Source organism: Tenrec ecaudatus, chromosome 12, assembly GCF_050624435.1.
Source record: "Tenrec ecaudatus isolate mTenEca1 chromosome 12, mTenEca1.hap1, whole genome shotgun sequence".
In the NCBI taxonomy this organism is placed as follows: domain Eukaryota; kingdom Metazoa; phylum Chordata; class Mammalia; order Afrosoricida; family Tenrecidae; genus Tenrec; species Tenrec ecaudatus.
The window spans coordinates 120,016,928-120,040,574 of NC_134541.1; the positions used below are offsets into that span (position 1 = coordinate 120,016,928).

General features: G+C 47.6%; 1 protein-coding gene across 2 annotated transcripts in view; it reads left to right on the plus strand.

The window, feature by feature from the left end:
* The window catches only part of PRKCB (protein kinase C beta), a 437,527-nt gene that overhangs the window by 383,615 nt on the left and 30,265 nt on the right, over nucleotides 1-23,647 (plus strand). For both annotated transcript variants that reach the window (XM_075564623.1, XM_075564622.1), the window contains exons 14-16: nucleotides 365-445; nucleotides 728-835; nucleotides 7,406-7,546. In XM_075564623.1, coding sequence (XP_075420738.1) covers nucleotides 365-445; nucleotides 728-835; nucleotides 7,406-7,546 — 330 coding nt within the window. The remainder of the gene's footprint in view (nucleotides 1-364; nucleotides 446-727; nucleotides 836-7,405; nucleotides 7,547-23,647) is intronic.

Sequence of the window (23,647 nt, forward strand, 5' to 3'; positions counted from 1 at the left end):
GGTTTCATTAGACTTTACATGCAAAAATGCTGAATAGTCAAATGTCATCTTACGTGTTCAGAAAGTCATACCAAGTGCTTTGAAAAGGCTATGGGTTGGCAGGTAGCTCTGAAAAGAAGGTCCATTATTCCTAGACAAGTGACAGGAAAGAGCCAGCTCAGGTGGGCAGCGGGTTCCATGCTCACTCTCCTGGGGCAGTGGCAGCCACTGAAATTGTCCCCCAATAGGCAGGTGATAGGTGAAGGAAGAGCTCTCTCTTTACCACCCCGTGCCCACGGAAGCATCCCTGGTCCTATAGACTGTGCCTTCTGTGTCTGGCTGCAACACGCGCCTGTTGGATCACTCTTCCCTTCTGTTTTCCCAGATCATTGCCTATCAGCCCTATGGGAAGTCTGTGGATTGGTGGGCCTTTGGCGTCCTGCTGTATGAAATGTTGGCTGGGCAGGTAATTGAATCTAAAGCGATTTGAAAGAAAAGCCTCCCCCCCCCCTCGCCATTCTGTCCGAATCCGTTCTTCAGAAGAAGGTTTCCACTTGGTAATTAGCCCATAAATATAAGCCTTTCCGACTTCCCCACCCTGCAGACCATCTTTCTTCCCTCTCGCCCTGTTAGCCCTGGAGTGTGGCCTCACTGCGGGCCCAGGGAGGGCCTGCTGGTTTCGGGGGCGGGGGGGGGGGGGGGAGTCGGGACAGGGATCCTTCTTGCCCCTCTCTCCTCTATCCCCCAGGCACCTTTCGAAGGGGAGGATGAGGATGAACTGTTCCAGTCCATCATGGAACACAATGTGGCGTATCCAAAGTCCATGTCGAAGGAAGCGGTGGCCATCTGCAAAGGGGTAAGTAAGCCATGGTTGGCTGGGACCACCAGGACAGGAGTATAGGTTGTAGCCTGTACAGGGATGCCTGGTTAGGTGGCGAATGGGTACTGATCTCCATCCTTCCCTTTATTTGCCAGGCCACTGGCTCTGGCACGAAGGTGCTTCTCCCAGAGGAAAGGGCGCTTTTTCCTCATTTGCACAAATGCACCGTTGAGGTCTCTGCCTGCAACTGCATCTTGCTGTGGGTGGGCTCCAACCGACCTCTAGCCCCACCCAGGGGGATGCTTAGCGCATGAGTGAGGCAGGAAGTGCAGAGACTTTGACAAAGCTGGACTCGCGGGAAGTCGCATGCCGCAAACTGTCTGCCCTGCCTGCTCCGTTGGAAGTGTGGTTAGTTAGCAGGCAACCAATTGCCATCCAAGGGACCACAGGGTGATCTGGTGCCTGTCAGATGAGAACTGTGCTCCATGGGGGGGGGGGGGGTTATGGATGATATCTTCAGAAGTAGATAGCCAGGCCTTTCTTCCAAGGGGCCTCCCATGGACTCAAATGCCCAAGCTTTGGGGCAGCTGTGGAGCCCTTTACTATTTACACCGCCCCCCCCCAGGAATATGCAACTTTTTTTGGTAAGAGAAATACCAGATCGCCTTGAGTTTAGTGGGTTCTCTAGAAAAGCTGACCCAGATTCCTTGTCCCCAGCCCTCAGCTCCCCACGTACAAATGACTCGGAGCGCTTTCACATTTCTATATGTGTGGTTGATACAAATGGCAACTATTAAGAAAGGAGGGCGGACGTTTTCTGGTACACATTGCTTGTTAAGCTTCTGGTGTTAGACCGGGGTGTGCTCACAGTCACCTCTCAAGATCCTGCAACCAACGGGCCTCACCTTTGGTGAGGCCATCAGCGTGACCTGAAGCGCCTTAGCAGAATGCGGGGCCCTCAGCCTCACCTCTGACATGAAGCCCAGACCGATTTACATAGTGAAAAAAAGGTCCCCACGTGACTTGGAAACCACTGCTCTTCAAGTGTGGTCACTTTTCAACCGTTGTAAATCTGATGGACAATGACATGGAGCCCCGAAGGTGCCGTGGTTAAAGTACTTGGCTGCCAGGAGAAAGAGGGGGCAGTCTCTGGAAGGACTGCATCCTTGGCAACCCCAGGGACCAATTCAGCATTGTCCCATTGGGCTGCTGTGAGGCGTGATTGACTCAGTGGTACACAGCACCATATCTGTGATTCTCCACCCTGGTTGAGAACTTTGACATATTGTATCTGGCTGTGCTCGTCTGGGTACTTTAGAGAAAAAAATCCACATGACAGATTTTTATATAAAGGTTAAGTGCACATCAAGAAAATATCCCAACCCAGTGCTGCCCAAACCCACAAGTCCAACATTAACCCATATGTCCAACACCAATCCGCAAAGTCCTCCTCCATCTCACAAAACAGATGCAGTGATGCCGACTGCAGGAGGAAAACCGAGTCAGTGAATACGTAAACATCTCAGCACTGGCAGGAGTCTCCACATGGCTGCTCCAGCACCCAGCATCCATGTGGCTTCTCCTCAGGGATGTCTTGCAGGAAGTCAGTCTTACCAGCCAAAGCAGGGAACTGGCTAAGGCAGCTGCACCCTGGTCTGACCATCAGAAAGCAAGAGACCTGAGAACTAGAAAGGTGAGGCTCACTGAGCCATTTATCCCTCTTTAATTAATCCCACATGTGTTTATCAGCCACGTTGGCACAATAAACTACTTCATTAGGGAAGAGCTTGTTGTCGTGGTTATGCCTTGGACTGCTAACTGCAAGCCGGCAGGTCAAAGCCGCCAACTGCTCCTCAGGAGGAAGATGGGGTTTCTACTCCCCTAAAGAGTTACAGTCTGAGAAACTCACAGGGGCAGATCTAACCTGTCCACTAGGGTCACTATGAATCGGCATCGACTCAAAGACAGTGAGAGTTGTTGTTTGGGGGTGGGGCGAGGTGGGTAGTACTTGGGCCACTCTTTAGGCTTTCTACGGGGTTGGGGGGAGTCCTGGTAGCACAGCGTTTAAGTGCTCAGCTGCTCACTGAAAGAACAGTCAGCTGGTTGAACCCACTAGGGACTCTGCAGGAGAAAGAGTGGGCAGCCTGCTTCTGGGAAGAGTTCAGCCTCCATAAGCCTTGGGGGGAAGCGCTACATGTCCTGCAGGGTCGCTACGGGTCTGAATCAACTCGTAGCAATGAGTTATAGAGTGATGTGAAGATGCTAGGCAAGTGACACCCAGAGGCTGGGTTCTTCCGGGCTGATCCAGCGTGCCCATCAGTGGAGCAGGCGCGCCCTGTGCTTTGAGGAGGGTTCCTACCTGTGTGCCTGATTCAAAGAAGGCTGTCGGACCCAGATCCTAGAGTCCCTTGGAGATTTCCCCTAGCCACAAGGACCCAGCCTAGGGCTGCCTAATCCTGCCCAGCTGCCTGATGAGCTAGCTTTGATCCGGGGATGCCGGAGACAAGTGCCTCCTGGGTGCAGTGGTTCATAAGAAACGGCGCCAACGGCTTAAAAGCACCTGGTTGCTTTGCTTAAATCCACACTCTTAGCGACTCACTTAAGCTTTGTGTTCCGGCCACATCGGCCAAGGTGGCAATTCCTATCCTCAAAGAAGCCACATACTAAGTTAATCTCAGTCTGTAAACATCTCTAAAAAGTAAATCGATTGAAAATGTGTTCTTGGAGGTGTGAGGCAGGGAGAGGGCAAGTGAAGAAGAAAGTGGGGCGTCTGAGAGCTGGAAGAGCCTAAGAAGAAGTAGGAGAAGAAATAAGGTACAGAGTGCAAAGCCTTGTGTATGTTTGATCGGGAGGTTGGAAGAGGGTATACACTGAGCTTAATAATCACCACCTTTTAAAGGTCAGGGGATCTTCCATAAACATTCAAGTCTCTAGGTCTCTTGAGAACTAGTGGTATCGTGGTTGGGCTACTAACAGGAATGCAAGGTCAACAGCTGGAAACCACCAGCTAGTTGGATCCAAGGGAGAAAGAGGAGACCTTCCGCTCTCGGGAAGATTTACAGTCTTTGTAAACCCACAAGGACAGTTCTACCCTGTCCTGTCAGGTCACTGTGCATCAGAATGGGCTCGATGGCAATGAGTTTGTTTGTTTGTTTTCCTTTCTAAGCTTCTCTTAGGAAATCCAAACTCACCACATCGGTCCCCATTCCTGCAAAGGACCTGGTAGAATGCAAGCCACCTCCCCTTTCGGTGGGGCAAGTCCCTCCAGGGCACAAAAATCCCTTTGAGTCCCAATTCCACGTGGGTTCCAATGCCAGTCCTGGAGCTGTTAGCCCTGTGATGATGGGGAGGTGGTTCAACTTCATCTGGAGACTTGGGGATCATGAGAGTACTTCCTAGCGATTAAAGGAGGTAAGAAACGTGAAGCACATAGAGCAGGGCCCGGTCCTCCGTTCAAAAACCCTTGGGCTTGACAATTGATTCTGGCACGGATTATGTTACACACCTGACTCATTTGGGCACCAAAGTTTACATCTCCTGCATATGAATTTTGGAAGTCAGGCACTTGATGGACATCATGATTGCCCTTGAATTGTACATGTGAAGAAGGTGGAAATGAGAAAGGTGAGGTGCCTATATAGTTGGTGCAATTGAATGTGATGTTTCCTAGTCCTGCACCATCCTCACACTATTTATTTATGTTAAACAAACAAACAAAAAACCCTCCCTGCCATCAAGTTAATACCGATTGGTAGCAAACCTGTAGGATGGGTGGAACTGCCCCTGTGAGTTTCTGAGACTGTATCTCTCGGCGGGAGTAGAAGGTCCTGTCTTTCCCCTACAGAGGGACTGGTGGTTTGGAACTGCTGACCTTGCGGATCTCAGCCCAGCCAGACCTCCAGGAGCCACCAGAGCTCCTCTGAGCTGTGTGTTACATTCATATGCAAACATTGTGCTGCATATACACTGGCCACAATAAAAATTTAAATAAAGACGGGATTCAATCTACAAAAGGAAAGGAAAGAGAGAAAAAGGAGAGAAACTGAGGACCATGAAACCCTTTGCAAATCTTGATCCCTCCTGGTTTCATGATCTCCGGCAGCTTGCCTGGCATCTTCCCACATCTGTTTTCAATGGGATGATCACAGTGATAACACTCCTTTAACAGAGTCCTTGAGAGCGTTAGAGGAGGTGACGTCAAAGAAAGCTCCTTGCGTGGAACTGGCGCATAGTAGGTGCTCCATACTTTTTCCAGTTTCTTCCCCTCCCCAGCTCTGTCCTGCCTGGAGAGCTGGGAGGTGTTAAGTGGGTCATGAAGGAGGGAGGGTTTTCCAGGTCAGCTACCTTTAGCTTCAGCTCCAATTAGCGCTTCCCCTGGTAGAACAGATTTCTATTAATTTAGGACCCATAACCTTCAGGATTAACTCGGGTGATTTTCTTAGCAAGGGTCTCGGGAACTCTCTGACTTGACTGCCCATGGCGGAATCTTCCTTCACAATGGATACGCAACAGAAATGGCGATGCTTAAGCAAATTGCCGAAAGCTTGCTCTTGAATGGTGGGCCCCAGGGGATGCATCTGGGAGGTGATCAGAGGTTGGAACCATGATGCCAGCCAGCTGTCGAGAGTGCTTCGGGCATAGCAGAGCCGGGTGCAGGCCAGGAGCAGAGGGTCTGCATTGTGCAGATGATTCTGCAATGTTTTGCATGGGCCGTCCTCCTGCCTGCATAGAAATTGATCTGGATCTTTGAAAACAGCCCCCTTTCCATGTGCCTTGTATGTGCCCATCCCATTAAAGGCCCTACTTTCTACCCTAAGAGGACTATGAATGTGTGTAAAGGAGGCCCAGCCCCCAAGAGCCTAGACCAGCAAGATCTCTGCGTCAGGCAGATCGCCTCAGACCCTGATTTTGCTACTTCGCTATGAAACTCTGAGCGAATGACTTGGTATCTCCCGGCCTGGTGTCTTTATCTGGAAAATGGGGATAATCATTGCTGAGGTCTGAGTGTTATGAAGCCTCAAGAGGTAATGTGTGGGCAATGATGGAGAAATCTCCAGCACAGAGCCTGAACACAGGAGACATGCCAATTGATGGAAGCCATTACGGATCTTATTAGTATCAGTGCTGGCCAAGGCCTCATAGCCAATTCTTTTCTTCCAGCCTAATCCCACCCAACTATTAAGGTATTATTCAATTGGTTTGTCGTCCACCCCACCCCGCCCCCTGACACACACACACACACACACACACATACACACACACACACCTAAAACCTTTGTGAACTAAGAAAGCAGTCCCATTTCTCTTTAAAGCCCAAGTCATGGGCTTATGCAGACATGGGATCCCACTACTAGCTATCTTGGTGAGCGCTCTGAATGTAAATTACTCTGTCTTTTCTGCCAGAGAAAATAATACATCTTCCCCCTCGAGTTCTTGTGAGGATCAGGGAAGGACATGCATGTAAATAAAGAATGTAGCTCAGAACGTAAGAGCTCAATCATTCCCCTCCTTCCCCCGAAAGACCAGGAGTATATGGAAAGCATCTGCTTTGGGGTGGGGGCTAGTTATTTCTGCTCACAAAGTATCTTGTCAGCAGGTCTCGTGCCAACCTGAGTGTGCAAACGAAGAGGTGAACATTATGGGGCCCACCCTTCCTTTGGATGGACCATTCCTGGGCAAACGACGGATTCTGAAATCATGCACTTTTTCGCATCCAGTTAGTTCCAGGAAGCTTTTTGGTTCTTGGACTTATGCTTCCTCTTTTGATTTGGTCATTTGATTTTTTCCCCCTTTGTATCAGCCACCAATCCCTCCCTGTTTTATCTCTGTGCCTTTCTGAAACCTTGCGATCCGGGAGATTGCCACGTGGCTTTGGATTCATTTGCAAGAACAAGCCTGTCTGGTTCCACCTCAGAGCACCTAGTCAACTTGTTATTAAGCTCTGGCCCAATGACTCAACGATGGAGGCTTCTGATAATTAAGTAATTTAAGCGGAACACCAAACCAACCTCAGCAGAGATGAGGATGATATGTGATACAAGGGAGATAGAGATGAGCTGGGCTAAGTTTAGACTATTTACGGAGCTTTTAGAAAGCAACTGCTTGAAACTCAGGCCCACTTGACTGATACATTTTTCCTCCTACTGTTCTGTCATTTCCACAAGTGCTTCACTGAGATGTGTAAAATAGCATTTGAATGAATGCAGCCTTTGCCTTTGTTGGGGATGGCCAACCAATTCTTGTGGTGGAGGAGAGGCGATTAACGGTATTGGAGCTTCTCATTAAATGCACCAGTGATTATGTAAAACTCATTCTTGAACCGTTATGTATCATACGATATTTCTAACTCTGCATACGCAGTCACATTAAGGCTTAGGTTTCCTTGGGGCCTCATTGGGGGCAGGGTGGGCAGGAGCACTTTGTCATGCCTTTGTATTACAAATACTTGGCTATGAAGTCATTGCCGGAATGAAACACAGAAAAATAGACATTCATTGAAAGTCTTCATTGTGTTTTCTACCCTAACTCTTTGGGGAGATCATTTCTGCATGCCTCACACTTCCTTTTCCGAAATCCATTAAAAGGGTGTCTCTCTTTCTCTTGAAGCTGATGACCAAACACCCGGGCAAACGTCTGGGGTGTGGACCTGAAGGTGAACGTGACATCAAAGAGCATGCTTTTTTCCGATATATTGATTGGGAGAAACTGGAACGCAAAGAGATTCAGCCCCCGTATAAGCCAAAATCTGTAAGTCAACTATTGTTTCAAACTGTTGGGTACTTATATGCCACATGTTCTTTCCCTCTCCAGCTGTGGGTGCAAAGAATGTTCTCTGAGGGGGAGACATCAATGTATCCAGGTGAATATGTCTGCGTGTAGTCACATGGAGATGCAGAGTCACCAGGGACAAAAATAGAGAATCCCGGTCGTACTTCCTGGAGGGAACAAAACAAAACGAAGCGCTGTTATTTTGTTTTTATTGATTCCATTAGTGTTACTGTCTGAGCTGACAACTTTGGGGGAACGGCTCCTTGGCCAGCAGAGTTTAGATCCATTGAGGGACTGGGGTAAAGAATATAATTTTGTGCTCTTTCTTTTGTTGGTTTGACTTTGTCATGTTCCCTCGATGCTGACATTGAAAAGGTCATGTTGTTTATCCCATTGGTATTTAGATTTAATACCGAAATATACACTATGTCTGAGTCAGTAAGTAAGACAGCGTTTCATCAGCCAGCCCAGGGGTATCCCTTGGGTTGGTGTCATCTAGTGCAGTCGCTCCAGATCTCACCCTGTCACCCCCAAATGGACCCTCCTTCCGTACCAGACAACACAGACTCCTTAGTGATGTTCATGATCAGTTTCAACTGTTGAATAATATAGGATAAGCATCCTTGTTAATTTCTTAAATACAGTATCTATTACTTCAATAATAACAGCAAAACTGCGTTCTAAAATCTTTCCACGTTGAGTTTCAACATTATTAGCATCTCCCAAATGGTAGGTGTTTTCAGAAGCCGTAGTGGTGTACGTGCTTTGCACATTGGCTGGCTGCCGCAAGGCGCCCGATTGAACCGGCCAGCTTCTCTGTGGGACACAGATGAGGCATTCTGCTCCCACGAAGGTTACAGCCTCGCAAAGCCAAGGAGGCACCTCTTTTCTGTCCAACAGAGTCACGGTGAGTTGGAATCTACTTGATGGCACCGAGTGTGGTTTGCAAGTAGAAGTTACGGAGAAATCAAGTAGCTTTGATTTCTGCACACACACCCCTTCTTTTCCTTTATTGACTACTTGATTCTCAAAGAGCAAGCTGTTGATACAGGTCCCCAAAGATGAAGGACCACATCGTTACAGCTGAAATACCAGAAAATTTGACAAAATCAGTGGCTATGAAAAATGGCAGCAGTAAAAACCATAGCACATGCTTGTACGGCACGTCGGTGTGATTCAAGTGTCAATGTAATTCAGTAATAATGACAACGCTGACTAGAGCACATTCAAACTCACACTCATTGTCAGGAGCCAATTCCCACTCAAGGGACAGAGTAGAGCTTCCCCTGTGGGTTTCTAAGACTAACTCCTTTCTCCCGCAGAGCAGCTGATGGTCTCGTACTGCTGACCTGAGGGTAACAGCCCAATGCATAACCACTACTCCAGGCTCAAAACGTAAACTTGCATTGATCTTCAGCCTTGTTGTTGCTAGGATCTGTCCAGTCGATTCTAACCCATAGCAACCTTTTTCATAACACATTGAAGCACGGCCCTGTCCTGGGCCAGCCTCACAACTGTTCCTGTCTTTGAGCCCATTCTTGCAGCCAAGTGTCAATCTAGCTAGTCCAGGGCCTTCTTCACCTTGTAGATCTATGGATAGAGATGTAAGCAGGGCTTCCAAAAATGTTTTTGTTGTAATACCTACCTACAGCAATATGTCCATTTTCAAACATAAATTTCTGTTGAAACACACACACAATTTTATACAGAATCATTTTGGTTTCCTCCCCTCCGACACTGCCCCCTAGTGTGGTCCAAACCCCCTCTCCTCCCTCAGGATGCTACTGAGCAGCTCCTACCCCGGTGAGGAGCATGTGTTCACACAGCCGAGCCGCTCTTGGAGGATCTGAGATAAATTTTATAACGGACAGATAGAAGCCTCATATTTCACACCATCATGTATGCACACGAGGGGTTTCTATCACAGGAATTCTGGGGAGCATTTGTTAGCGCTGAGGAGCAGGAGGTTGCCCCTCATGTCACCAGAACTGTGATCCTGCCGCAAGCATATTTTTGTGTTAGACTAAGTAGAATGACAACTCACTTTATCACGGGTTGTAAACCACTGAAGGTGAAGAGTGAAAATCATTTGTCATCGAAACCAAAAGTTGTGAGGATGATAAAGATGAACAGGGGGCAATGGGAATGATAGTTGTTTTGATATGATTATTGTTTGGGGTTTTGTTTGTTTGTTGCTTGAGCACCTACTCTGTGCCCGACATCAACACGAAGCACTTCATATGCAGTGTCTGCGACAGCGGGGGGTGGGGAGGGTGGTAGGAGTCATAGCTTCCAGGTGGGAGCCTCGGGTTTGATTCCTGGCCAGTGCACCTGGTGCAGCTATCACCCGGCTGTCAATGGAGGCTTGGACTGTCTGTTGCTATGGGGCTGCACTCATTTCTGCAGAGCTTCTGGGCTAGGAGAGACTAGGAAGAAAGTCTGGTGTCTACTTTCTAAAAATCAGATGATGAGAAACCCATGGATCACAGCGGTTCAATCAGCAGCCAATTATGAGGCTGGCACAGCACCAGGGTTTTTGTTCCATTGCCCAGGGACTGACTCCATGGGAGCTGACAAGATGCAGTGCCCAATGAAGTCCTCACAACAACCTACGAATGTGGGCCCCTTGACTCCAGGCTCTCAGAGTGGAAAGAGAGGCTCAGAGAGGTTAACGGCTATGCCCAAGGCGGCTCAGCCAGTGCGTGGTGAAGTTACAACTCCAACCTGGGACTACATGTGAGGTATACCAGAAGGCCTGGGTCAAAAGGCATGTCGTTCAGAAGTCTCCTGCTTGCCTTTCTGTCTAACCCAGTGCTCCATCTCAGGTCATTAGAACTCGGCTTCTGTGGTGTCCCTGATGAGCTCTGTCTCTCTCGGACATGTCCAGTTGTTGGGAAGCCGATGCCACGAAGCAGCTCTTCTCATTGGGCGAGTGGAATGTTGCAGATTTCGATGTCAAGTCAGCCTTCCCTGAAGGCCACTCACTCGCTCCTGTCCTGCCAGACGGAGCCTTTTTCTCTGTAGAGCATCCTGCAGACATTTCCACATGCCGTTGTCGACGCCCAAGTCCTGGGAGTCTCAGGCTACACACCCTCCTCCTATCACTGTGCCCCTAGGACATCACTCACAGGGACTGTTGTTTTCCAGGGGTGACACCCACCTTCAAATACAGACACCAAATTGAGCACAGCATTCTAGATACCGTCAGACCCTCAGGGAGGTCATCCCAAACCTGATGAACTTGAAGAATTCAGTTCTCCTCTTTGTGCCTCAGTTTCCTCACCTGGAAAACAGAGGGGTTAATAGTTTCTATATCATAAGTTCATTATAACGTATAAAGCACTAGGTAGGTAGCTGGTGCCTAGTAGATATTCGAGGAGTGTCGGTGGTTAGAAGTGCCCTACATGGACTCGTGTCTCAGGACAGGGTCTTTGAGGAGCAGAACAGTTGAGTCCTGTGATGTGGCCGTGGAAAGGGCCCTGGCGTCATGCCTGGGTGAGCGATGGACTGCTAGCTTCGTGATCAGCAGTTCAAATCCACCAAATCTGTGGGAGGCTGCGGAGGCAATATGTTCCTGTACGAGTTCACAGCCTCAGAAACTCACACAGTTGCTCTGCAGCAGAAGCGACTAGAGGGTGGTGGGCGGTGGGTTTGGTTTGGGCTTTGAGGGGTGCTGATGAGATTCTCAGGAGCCTTGATGGTGTGGTGGTTGTGTAGGGCTGCGAACCAAGAGGTCAGCAGTTTGAAATGCCCAGCTGCTCCTCAGGAGAAAGATAAAGAGTTAGGGTCTTTGAAACCCCTAGGGGCAGTTCTACCCTGCCCTGCAGGCTTGCCATGAGTCAGAATGGACTGGGTGGCAGTGAGCTTAGTGAATCTGGGGTCCTCAACACACAGACCCCGCCGCCCTTCCTGGGCCAAAAGAAAGATATAGTCCCTCCCACTCTGCCAGCATGGAGCTCAGTAGGCGTATGGATTTTAGAAAAGTCATTCTCAAAATGTGGTCCCTGGACCAGTGGCATCAATTAGCATCACCCGGGAATTTATCAGGACTGCAATCCTTGGGCTTTACCTTAGACCTTTTGATTCAGAGGCTTGGGGGCTGGGTCTTGGGAATTTGTGTTATAATAAGCCCTTCTGGTCATTTGGAGGTATGCTCAAGATTGAGAACCAATGCTATGGAGCTTCATGTAAGGACCCGGGCACGGAAGCCAGCCAGAGGCCAGAGGACAGTCATCACAAGGGGAAGAATCCTTTTTTCCAGCCTGGGAGGTGGAGTGGTGACTTCAGGGAGCAGGGCATAGACGCATATACCTACAGAGACCAGGCAGGTCATGTCAGTGGGGAGGGGACAGAGGCTGGTGGAAGCTGGGTGAACTCAGCTGCTGTGCACCGCACTGTGTGACCCTGCAGGACCTCGGGCGTAGCACTGCTTCAGCCTCAGGGGTTTCAGAGGGAACAGGAAATCTGGATTGTTGGGATTTTGATAACACATTTTTAAAAATTAAACAGGGCCAAATGAAACACATCCTAGAATCATATGTGACCTATGAGTTGCCAATGTGTAGTCTCTGGGGTTCAGATTGCTGCAAGCCAACTGGACATTAAGCCAATTCCCATTAATCCTAGTGGTTTACAGCCAGAGCCTGTTCTGATGTGAGGAATCAGAGGAATCTCTGAATCATTAGACTTTGGTAGAGAGGGCTATGACTCCTATGATCTTAGCTAAATATTTTTCAATATCTCCATAAAGTGACAGTGAATAGAAAATGTCTGTCTCCATGACCAGTTCAAAGCAGACACGGAAAGATAACTGGATGTAAAGTCATTGCTAAATCCCCACGCGGGCTGTGAAGACATTGCCCAGTTAGAAACCAAATACAGAAGAGTTGAACGTTCATGATGCTATTTACTAAGAATTATCATAATTACATGTGTGGCTAAATATGGTAGCACTTATCAAGTGCCTTTCATCACTTTTGTTGAATTAGAAATAATTATAATAGATAGACCACCCATCCCTTCGATGTAACCTGGCATATATATGCTTTTCACATTGCAGGTGCCTGGCGTTAGGACCTGCTTAGTACCCTAGTGCTACAGAAACAAAATCCACGAGGAAGGGTGTGTTAGTTCGGGTTGACGAGAGAAACAAATTCCTGGACACTCATGTATAAGAAAGAGCTTTACATGAAAGAGCAATTGTATATTGAGAAACATCCCGGCCCAGTCCAGATCAAGTCCATAAGTCCAATACTAGCCCATATGTCTGATACCAATCTATAAAGTTCTCTTCAGATTCAGGGAACCCATGCAGTGAGGCTGAATTCAGGAAGACCACAGGCCAGTGGGTAGAAAGTCATGTGGATCCAGTGGCAGCGGAGGCTTCTCAGCGCTGGCAGGGGTCTCCACGTGGCTTCTCTAGTACCAGGACTCTAATGTAGCTCCCTGTGTCTTGTCAACAGGGATGTCTCGCAGGGAGTGGGCATATAGCTGGCATCCAGTGACCTATTTATCTCCATGTGCACCTCCCAAATGAGGTCATCAAGCTGCAATCTGATTGACAGGCTAGACTCCACCCCTTTACAAGTTGACAGAAGATTATGCAACTGCCACAAAGTGGCTTGTCAAGACCAGGCATATATTGTCTGAGCATCTTGGAGGCCAGGAGTCTGAATTCAGAGAAGCAGCAGAGCAATTCTCTGTGAGCTGTAGCGGAGGATAATTCTTTGTTTCTTCCAACCCCTGGCAAACCATGGGCAGTTCTTTACATTCCATGGCTGGTAGGCGATTCCTCACATGGTGTCATCCCCGTGAGTTCCCATTATCTATTCTGCTTTTCTTATAAGATCACTTAGAAAGGATTAGGGCTATGACCCACCCTACTTCCATTTGTCCTCCTCAACATACAAAATGAAAAATCTTCTCTCCCTTTTGATAGGTTCCCATTCAAAGGTATAGGGTTTAGGACACATCCTTCTGGAGGTTGGGTGGAGGGTGAGGGGGGTGGGTACCAATCACTCCCTAGCAGAGTCTCCCACTCCACCCAGGAAGTCCATATTTCCCCTGCCCCAGCCCTTCTTTCTGTCTGCCGCTTCCTAAAGGCTGGGGATGAGCATACGCAGAGCTCTGGATGCCTTGTATTATATTAAAAGGCATGCATGTATCTGTCAGTGCTCCTGATTCATGCATGCTATTAAGTTGAGTGCGGGGAGAGAACAAACAAGGGACAATAACAGCATTATATTCCAACATCAGTAAAGAGTGCTATTATTGGGGGTTCATTAAAATAATTCTAAATGGGGTTTTGAAGTTTGTTTTCAGTGCCATCTTTTATGATGGAAAGGAGCTGTTCGCAGAGTTGTTTGAAACTACTGGAATATATTAGCTTCAGAGTCGTGTGCAGGATACAAGAGTGGGGAGTTTTTGGCTCGGGGATTTTTTTTTTGTTTGTTTGTTGTTAATGCACATCTGGTGTGTCACTCTCTTACTTAAAACCTTCTAATAGCTCCATTGCCCAAGGACAATGTCGACTTCTCCTTAACACTATGGCTTTGAGGTGAGATCTTCCGAGAACAGGCCTCTGCTTCTCCCCAGATGGAGCTCCAGACTCTAGCCACAGGCATTCTTCAGGCTTGCGGTTCACCAGACTTGCCGGGCCTTCTCTTTGCTTCCAGCTTTGTCTCTGCAGAGCCATCCACTGGCTGCCAAAGCTCTTTCCAAAGCTCCCCCATCACCCACTTGTCCTGGTTCCTGGTCCCTGTCGCTCAAACAGATGAATGGAGCATCTGTTCAGGGGAGTTCTTGTTTGCAGAGTAGGGCTATGCTAATGCTCTATCAACAAACTCCTCACCCTTCATTGTCTTTATTTGTTCATGACCATGTCTGCCTTTTTTTAAATGTGCTCATAAGATTGTGCCTGTCTTTTCCATGGTTGTCTCCCAGGATTAGTGTAGGGCTTCACACATCATTTTGTGGCTAGTTGCCATCTAGTTAGCTTCTGACTCATGGACACCCCATGTACCCTGAAGCAGAATGCTACCCAGTCTTTTACCATCTCGCTAATGGGTTGTGGATCAGAGCATTGTGATCCACAGGATTTGGGGATCACCTGGTCTTTCCTCCTAATCCATCTTGATCTGGAAGCGTCACTGAAACTTGTTCAGCATCATAGCAACCAACAGACCAGTCGGGGCTCGGCATGAGGTACATGGACTGGGATCGAAACTGGGCGTCTTGTATGGGAAGTGAGGATTATACCACTCATGGGTGCTCCATGATTTGTTTTTCAAAACCATTTTCTTGGGCATTAATACAGATATAACATTATTCCACTGTTCAGTCACATCGAGCAGTATTGTACAAGTGCTACCACAATCACTGTCAAAGCATTCTCTTCCTCCCTGCACTCGACATAAGCTCCCTCTTATCACTCCACCCCCTCCACACACACACTGTACCCCCTCCCCCCACAAGAAACCCCTATTCTACTTGCGGTGCCTATGGGTTCCTCAATCCTGGGTCTCCTATACCGAAAAACATACAACAAATTCAAGATGGTGGCTCCCAGTGGCATAACACATCTGAGATAAACCCCAATATGAACAAACAACCCCAGAAAATGTTGAAAACCAGATCAGGCCTAAAGCCCGTCAGAGAAGGGCTCAACGAACAGGGTTTTCACCGTTCCAATCAAGATCCTTTGATCTTCTGTAGTCCTCTCTCCACTGCACTCGGTTCAGGAACCACTTGGCTCCCCTCCCTCTATTCTGGACAGAGGGAAATCACGGGAGGCTTACTTCCTCTGTAGATCTCACACATGTATCTTGGGCTCCCACCGCCATCTATAACCTTCTGCAGACTGGATTCTCACAGTGTAGGCCCTGGTACTGTTCCCTCCTTCATCTTTGGACTAGATGATGATTTACAGTCACTGATGTTGATGTGCTTCTTCCACGTGGACTTAGTTGACATTTCCCTGAGCTGGCTGCCTGTTTGGAGACAAGCTGTGAAGTCCCCAGAAGCTATTTTATCTGCTAGCTGGGCACCCATCTAGTTTCTTCACCACATTTTGCTTTAGCACCCATAGCTTCCGTGTTCCCTTCCTGAGGGTGAGTATTGAGCGGGCTTAGTTGTAAGAACTGATTGTCCTTAAGTTGGAGCTAGGATTTAATGTGCTGGGCTCGATCATTTTTAATGCATAAGTGGATGGCTTCTATAGGGGATTCTTTAAGGATACACGCTAGAACACAGGCCGTCTTCCTTACACAAAGCAAGGAGTCGCAAATCAATGGGATGTTGTATGCATTTTTGCCATACACAGGACTATCCCTGGGGGCTGAATGATGAACTGTTCTGCTTTTCTGCATCTGGGCATTGTGCATGGAACTCAGGGTGAAGTATCAAATGGTACCATGCACTCGTCTTTAGATTTCAGGAAGAGGAATCTGTAGCCCACCACCGTGTGTTCTGTTAGATGCCATTGAGCTGGTCCTGACTCCTGGCGACCTCATGTACCACAGAACCAAACACCGCCGGTCCTTTGCCATCCTCACCCTTGTTAGGTGTGAGCCCGTAGTTGTAGCCGCTGTGTCCATCCGTCCGACTGTGTGTTCAGTGTTACAGGTGCTGTGGTGCCACTGAGCAAGCTTTCATGTGAAAAATGGAGATTCTAACCCAGCTGATCCAGAGCAGTGCCCAGACTTCTGACTCCCTAACAGGCTCGCAGGCTGTGGGAGATTGGTGGAGCACGGGGTACACTTTGCATAGTAGGAACTAGTAGCATAGCTCCTGTTGTCAGTCTGCAAGGTAGTACGTGGAGGACTTAGTGAAGGGCTGTCTGTGATTCCAGATGGTGACATGTGTTTCCATATGTGGCGGGTGGGAGTGGAAGATGGCATGCTGGCGGGCAGAGGATAGGGCAGGTGGTTGAGAAGCATTGTGTTCCCATCTGTCCTTGATTGAGGACATTATCGAGTCAACAGGAACTCCCATGGCCTGGTGGTTAGGCCTAGGGCTGCTAACTACAAGGTCAGCAGTTCAAAACCACCAGTCTCTTTGAGAGAGAAAGATGAAGGCTTTTTATTCCTGAAAGAGCTGCAGTCTCAGAAACCCACAGGAGCAATTCTACATGCTCTTTGGGTTTGCTATGAAAAAGAATCGATGTGATGGCAGTGAGTTTGAGCACCCCTTTAGCTTGGATTAGGTGGTTAGGCATTGTTCTGAGTCAGGAGCTCAGGTGGCATATAGCGAGTACGAGGTGGACTGCTAACGGGAAGGGCTGCAGTTGGAAACCACAAGAGTTACAGTCCTGGAAACTCATGGGGACAGTTGTACCCCATCCTAGAGGGTCGCTGTGAGTCAGCATTGACTCGATGGTAGGGAAGGAGATTGTTCTCAGTGCCTGGAACACAGCAATAAAAATCATAAAAACAGACACACACACACCACCACCACCACCCCCAGCCCCACCCCCCATTTAAAAAAAATCAATAAAAACATAACCCTTGGGTAGCTTCTATTCTGGAGAGAAGAGACAAGACACTGCACATGGAGAGTGAACTATTTATTTGGGTGAGTATGAAATGACAGCCGTTAGGGTTCTGTTTTGTCCAGGCAGGGTTTATTCCACACAAAACCTGTTTACGCAGGCCTCTGTCATCAGTGGATGGCCACAGACAAGTTCTCTCAGGAAGAACCAGACATCTCAGGCGAGTGTCTTCAGATTAAGGTTCCAATCAAGACTGGCTGCTGAGGAGAGCTGCTGGGCCAGTCTCATTCAAGGCAGAGAAATCAGCCCAGAAGGTTCCGATGTGTGTTTGTTTTTAAGGATTCCAAAGACTCAAAGGGGTAATCTTGTTCAATTGTCTTGACGGACAGAGGATAATCAGGAGGGCTGATGATGAAGAAAAAAAACAGAAAACCCAGAAACCTGCATTGGTGACGAAAAGCCAGGAAAGCTGTATGTAGGTGGTTTCCCCATCATCACAAGGCATCTGTCTATTCTCCAAGGGTAGCAAGGGCTCTCCTATGAGAATTTCACTGGGAAACCTTCCCCCATGTCCCCCACACTCATAATCTTGCCTCTTCAGATGTTTTTATTCCCCAAACTCAAAGGACGTTTACAAGGAACAGAATTTGAGTACTGCAAGGATGCAAACCCCACTCTTTAGGGGGTGTGAATCACAGAGTGCACAATTGTTCCAGGAAGTGCTAGAGAGATGGAAATACCATCTTCAGGAGTGGCTAGAGCCGGGTGGCCTTTGGCCCTTTTCTGTTCTCTTCATTTGCTGACTACTGTGCCCGCTCCGTACTGCTCCTCCGCATGTTGCCTGGTGACTCTGGCCCTGAGGGACCCCTGGGAGGCAGTGGCAGAGGACAGTCCTTAAGTCCTGTAGGTGGCGATGGTCTTGCAGCAGCTGTCCCAGGATCCGGGAGTGGGCTAGGTAGTCCGGCAGGAACCTACAGTCAGGGCACCCTTGCCACTGGGTGTGGCTGCCATGTCCCTAAGGAGCAGGCAGTGGTGGTTCTGAGGAGCCAGGATGAACGCCCGTAGCCTGAAGCTGTAACAGTGACCGAAGGCCCCAGAGGGCAGGACCAGTCCAGTCCCGGGCAGCAGACACCCAGACAGCCGCGTGTCTCACCTAGAAATGAACTCCCTTGACACAGTCCAAGTCACTGAGAACAAAGGCAACAAATATTTTAACGCAGGAAAATAGGAGCAAGCGGTCAGTGCTGTACCAAGGCTGTTGCTTTGTGCTCTACACGGAAGGACGTTGACCTTCCCCCATTTCCTCAGAGGAGCATGGCTGCCGCCTTTAAACAGCTGTGAAAGTGGAAAGGGGGTGGTTCCAGCTTATACAGAAGCCGTTGAACTTAATCCCAAATAGGCGAAAGCGCTCTTTAGATGTGCGAAAGGCAGACAGTAAGGAGGAATGTTTAGAAGATGTGACGGCTGCCGCTATATAAGAAGGAGCCCCCAAAATCAACAAAGCACGCCGCTAGCTGATAAAGTCCTTAATCTTCTCCACAAGGAGCAAGTCCAAGGGAAAGACGAGACTCGGGATCCTCGGGTGCCATCGCCATGGTTTATCAAATCTTGCTTCAGTACTTTCACAGGTGAGAGCCTTTCTCAGCCGCTGCTTAAAACACAGACGTCCGAGGAAGATGGGGACAATGAAGGGGAAGCCTTAGGGGTGAAAGCGAACTCTGCACGTGTAAAGGCCAGTGAGTACCTGGAAGAAGAAAATGATGATGACATCCTAAGTGAATATTCAACCGAAATAGCCACTCGAGGCAAGTACATGGCAGAAGCCTGGTTACTGGAACCTCCTTCCCCCTGCTTCTTGGCAACACCAATGTAGCCAAGCCAATGTAGCCAAGCCAGGTTTCAATAAGATCATCAGCTCGAAGGAAGCGAATGCAGAGCTCCAAGTGAACGCTCTCATCGCAAGAGGCACCACGCACAGACAAGAGCAGGAGCCTCTGCTGGCTGCTCGGGATTTTAACAAGGTGCTGACACCGATCCTCCGAATACAGATGCTTCTTACCACGGAGGGCAGCTACAAGAACTTCGTGAACTTCCTGTGCATTCATGCCTTACAGAGAAGGACTTCTGGTGTCGCTAAAAGGGGAATTGCTGAGTTTAGAACATGGATCACCCTCAGGCCCGAGCATGCTTTGCATTGTGTCACCAGGTGTACACAGGGAGCAATTCGTCACAAGCTGCCATGACTTCAGCATTTGAAGAAGTCATGTGCTCATGGCTATGCACGATATGCCCAGGCAGGAGCAGCTCAACAGCGGTTGGGTAAAGCTGATGAAATACATGTCCGAGAAGTGTACTGATGGGAAAGACATCCCTGGGGAAGGGACGTTTCCACAAAGATAGGAAGATGAGGGAGTGCGTATCAGCAGGGAGTGATTCGGGTGGTCAAGCAGAGACTCTGGGTTGGCATTTTGAATGTCTTGTTCAAGGAAGAGCAAGGAGCCCGGTGGTAAGTTGAGTGCGTGAGGAAGCAGGTGGTGATGTTGGAGAGGGCCTGGGGACAGATGGCACTGTCACTGTAGGATCTTTGATTTTCACGGCGACTAAGATGGCAGCCAGTGGAGGCTTGTGGGCAGAGAAATAACGTGACCTAATGTTGATTTTTAAAAGATACATGGCTTTGGTAAGTTCAAGGGTGAGTTCAGGAAGACCAGTGTGAGACTCATGTGGTTAATGTTGGTGAGAGGTGATGGTAGCGTGGATGGGATGGGAGTAGCCTGTTGGAGTTGCTTGGGGGCCAACCCAGGTGGTATTCCTCTTGGTATCCTCAGTCCAACCTTGTAGGCACTGCATATGGGAATGAAGGGATGGATGAATCTGAATATTTGCTCATCGTGTCTCATACATGATGAAAAGGAAGTCTCCTTTCTCTATCCAACGGACTGACTTAGCACCCTTGTGAAAATCATTGACCACAGATGTGTGGATTTATTTCTAGACTTTCGATTCTATTCCATGGGTTTGGTTCTACTGTTGTACTAGACAGTTTGGGTTCTTGTCACTGTAGAGTGTGTTTTGAAAACAGGAAGTGTGAGTCCTCTGACTTTGTTTTATTGTTTGTTTGTTTGTTTAAACTGTTGGTTGTGAATTAGGTCAAGGTTTACAGAGCAGATCAGAGTTCTCCTACTTTGCTCTTCCCTTTCAACTTTGTTTTAGCTCTTCAGTTCCTTATAAAAGTTAGGATGGGATTTCCTATGTGGCAGTTATATACCTTCTTGTTAACTTGCGAAGAGGTGGAGTCTAGCCTGTCAATCAGGTCTCAGCTTGATGACCTCATATGGAGGCGCCACAAAGATAAATAGCTCACTGGAGGCCAGATACAGATAGACTCTCTGCTTCTTCTAACTGCCAACAAGAAGCATGGAGCTACTCTAGAGTCCTGGATCTGGTGGAGCTACGTGGAGACCTCTGCCAGCATAGAGATGCTTCCACTGCTGCTGGATCCATAAGACTTTCCACCCACTGGCCTGTGATCTTCCTGCATTCAGCATCATTGCATGGGTTGCATGAGTCTAAAAGGATTTTATAGATTGGTTTTCAGACATATGGGCTACTATCAGACTTATGGATTTGATCTGGACTGGGCTAGGATGGTTTCTCAACATACAATTTCTCTTTTATATAAAGCTTTTTCTTTTTTCTTTTTTAAATTTCTTTTAATTTTATTAGTTTAAGTTAATATTTATCTTTTTTTTTTAAACAATTTATTGGGGCTGATACAATTCTTTTCACAGTTCATACATATACATACATCAATTGTATAAAGCACATCTGTACAGTCTTTGTAAAGCTTTTTCTTATGCACATATGAGTGTCTATGAATTTGTTTCTCCGGTCAACTCAGGTTAACACATCCTATTTCTAAAAAGAAAGCTGTAGGAGTTTGATTGGAACCACATTGAATCTATAGATCACTCTGGATAGTATTCCAATTAATGAACACAGACCATCTTCCCACTTCCTTGAGTATTCTTTAATATCTTTCAGCAGTGTTTTATAGTTTTCATTATATAAGCCCTTTACATCCCTGCTTACATTTATTCCTCTTTTCGCTTGCTATCATAAATGAAATTATTTCCTTCATTTCCTTTCCAGATTTCTCATGGCTAGTGAATAGAAACCCAAATAAATATTGTTTATTACCTTTGTACCCTAAAACTTTGTTACATTCCTTTAACAGTGTTAAAAGTTTTCTTGTAGCCTATATGGTATTTTTTTTAATATATAGGATCAAGGAGAAAAAGGAAGTTATCTGCTCCCATAAAGATTTACAGCCTCCAAAGCTCCGTATAGCATCACTATGCATCGGAATTTACTTGATGGCAGTGGTATATGTAGTATCATATTGTGGACATTCCCCACCCCTGGCCAGTTTGATTAAAGACGAGAAAAATAAATAAAGGGTACCCAAACGATCACGTTGGGTAGGGCTGGAAGCTTACAGCTACACTCAAAATGGACACCAAATAGGTGTATTATTTTCTACCTCCTCGCGCTGTCTCCTGGGCAGCCATCCCGTACTCTCTAGACACGATCAGCATGCGCACACCCTCCTTCCTTCATTGCTAGCCTGTGTATCAGGTCTCACACCGAGGCCAACCCAACATGTATGACAGGTAAATTCCAATCATCTCTCTTCTTGTTACCTGTTCTCATCTCTACCTTAATGTTGTCCATGGTTGCTATCAAGGCAAATCAGACTCCTGGCAACCTTATGTGTAGCAGAACGAAAAGTGGCCCAGCCCCGTGCTATCTTCATGTTTGTGTCCATTGATGCAGGGCTCATCTTTAGCACTGTACAGGCAATGGTCTGTTGTGATACACAAGCCTTTCAGATCACAACGGGACATGGCTAAGTTTCTAACGTAGATGACCAGGCCTGGCTTCCCCATCTTAGACTGCCTGGTCTACTGAAAGCTGTCCACTCTGGATGGCCCTGCTGGCATTTGACTACCGGTAGCATAACTTCTAGCACCATAGTAACAGGCAAGTCACCACAGTGTGGCAAACGAGCTGACAGAGAGACCGTATCATTCATTTTCTATAAAGCATTGGTGCCTCGTGAAAGCCTTAGAATCTTGCAAGGTACAAAGGAAGGGAAGCATGGTCCCTCGTTCCTGTTATACTTATTCCAGCCTCCACTCTAACATCCAGCCTCCACTCTAACATCCAGCCTCCACTCTAACATCCAGCCTCCACTCTAACATCAGCCTCCACTCTAACATCCAGCCTCCACTCTAACATCAGCCTCCACTCTAACATCCAGCCCCCACGCTAACATCCAGCCCCCACTCTAACATCCAGCCTCCACTCTAACATCCAGCCTCCACTCTAACATCCAGCCCCCACTCTAACATCCAGCCTCCACTCTAACATCCAGCCTCTACTCTAAAATCCAGCCTCCACTCTAACATCAGCCTCCACTCTAACATCCAGCCTACACTCTAACATCCAGCCTCCACTCTAACATCCAGCCTACACTCTAACATCAGCCTCCACTCTAACATCCAGCCCCCACTGTAAGATCCAGCACCCACTCTAACATCCAGCCCCCACTCTAACATCCAGCCTCCACTCTAACATCCAGCCTCCACTTTAACATCCAGCCTCCACTTTTCAAACTGCTGCCCGCACAGGTTATCTGCTCACACACCCTTGTCCGCATCCTCGGGGAGTTTTTAAAAATCGAACGACTTCAGAAACTCAGTCATGCTCCCAGGACTTGGTTTCTTGCTAATGCTGTCATCTGAAAGCATTGTTTATGTAGCTGAGGTCAGAAGCTTCAAGTGCTGCTTTAATGAGCTGCAGTTCTGTTCATGTGACATTCTCTGGCAAACCCAATTGCCCTTTACACCATATGAGTAAGCGTCTCTGTGTGTGTCTGCATGCGTGTTCGATAGGCTGACATTTCTGAATTGAAGCCAGCAAGTGTAACCTTTGTATGTTTGCTATTAAAACTCCAAATTCAAGGCTTAAGAAAGGGATTTCACTTTCACCTGCTGTGATTTATTTAAGCGCAGAAGCTAGCTCCCTCCAAATACCGGGTAATCAAAAGAATCCCTTTAATTTTTAAATGTGATTCAAAATGTTGCTCATAAAACATAGATTATTTCAAGACACTGGGAAAATCTAAAGATGCATAAGAAGACAGGCATTCTGTAGATCGCATCACTGGATTCTTGTGGATAGCATACATTTTCTCAGAAATTCTGTAATTAAGACTTTAAACTCAGGCCAAGAAGCTTCCGTGTTACTTCTCCATGAAAACACAAAACAAAAAAAAAACCCATACAACTGAATATTTATTGGGGTCTTGCTCTAGGCCAGGCGGTGTTTTCAGTGCCCTGCATGCATTGCTTTATTGAATTCCCACAACAGTACTATGAGGTAGGTGTTACCCCATCATATGACTGCTGGAGGAATGGAGTTCAGAAAGGTTAGGTCATTTTCTAAAGACGAAGTGGCCTGGTGAGGATTTGGAATGGACTCTTTCCTGCTTCCCATCCTTAGAAAGAATGCTAGAAAGTCTTGGAATC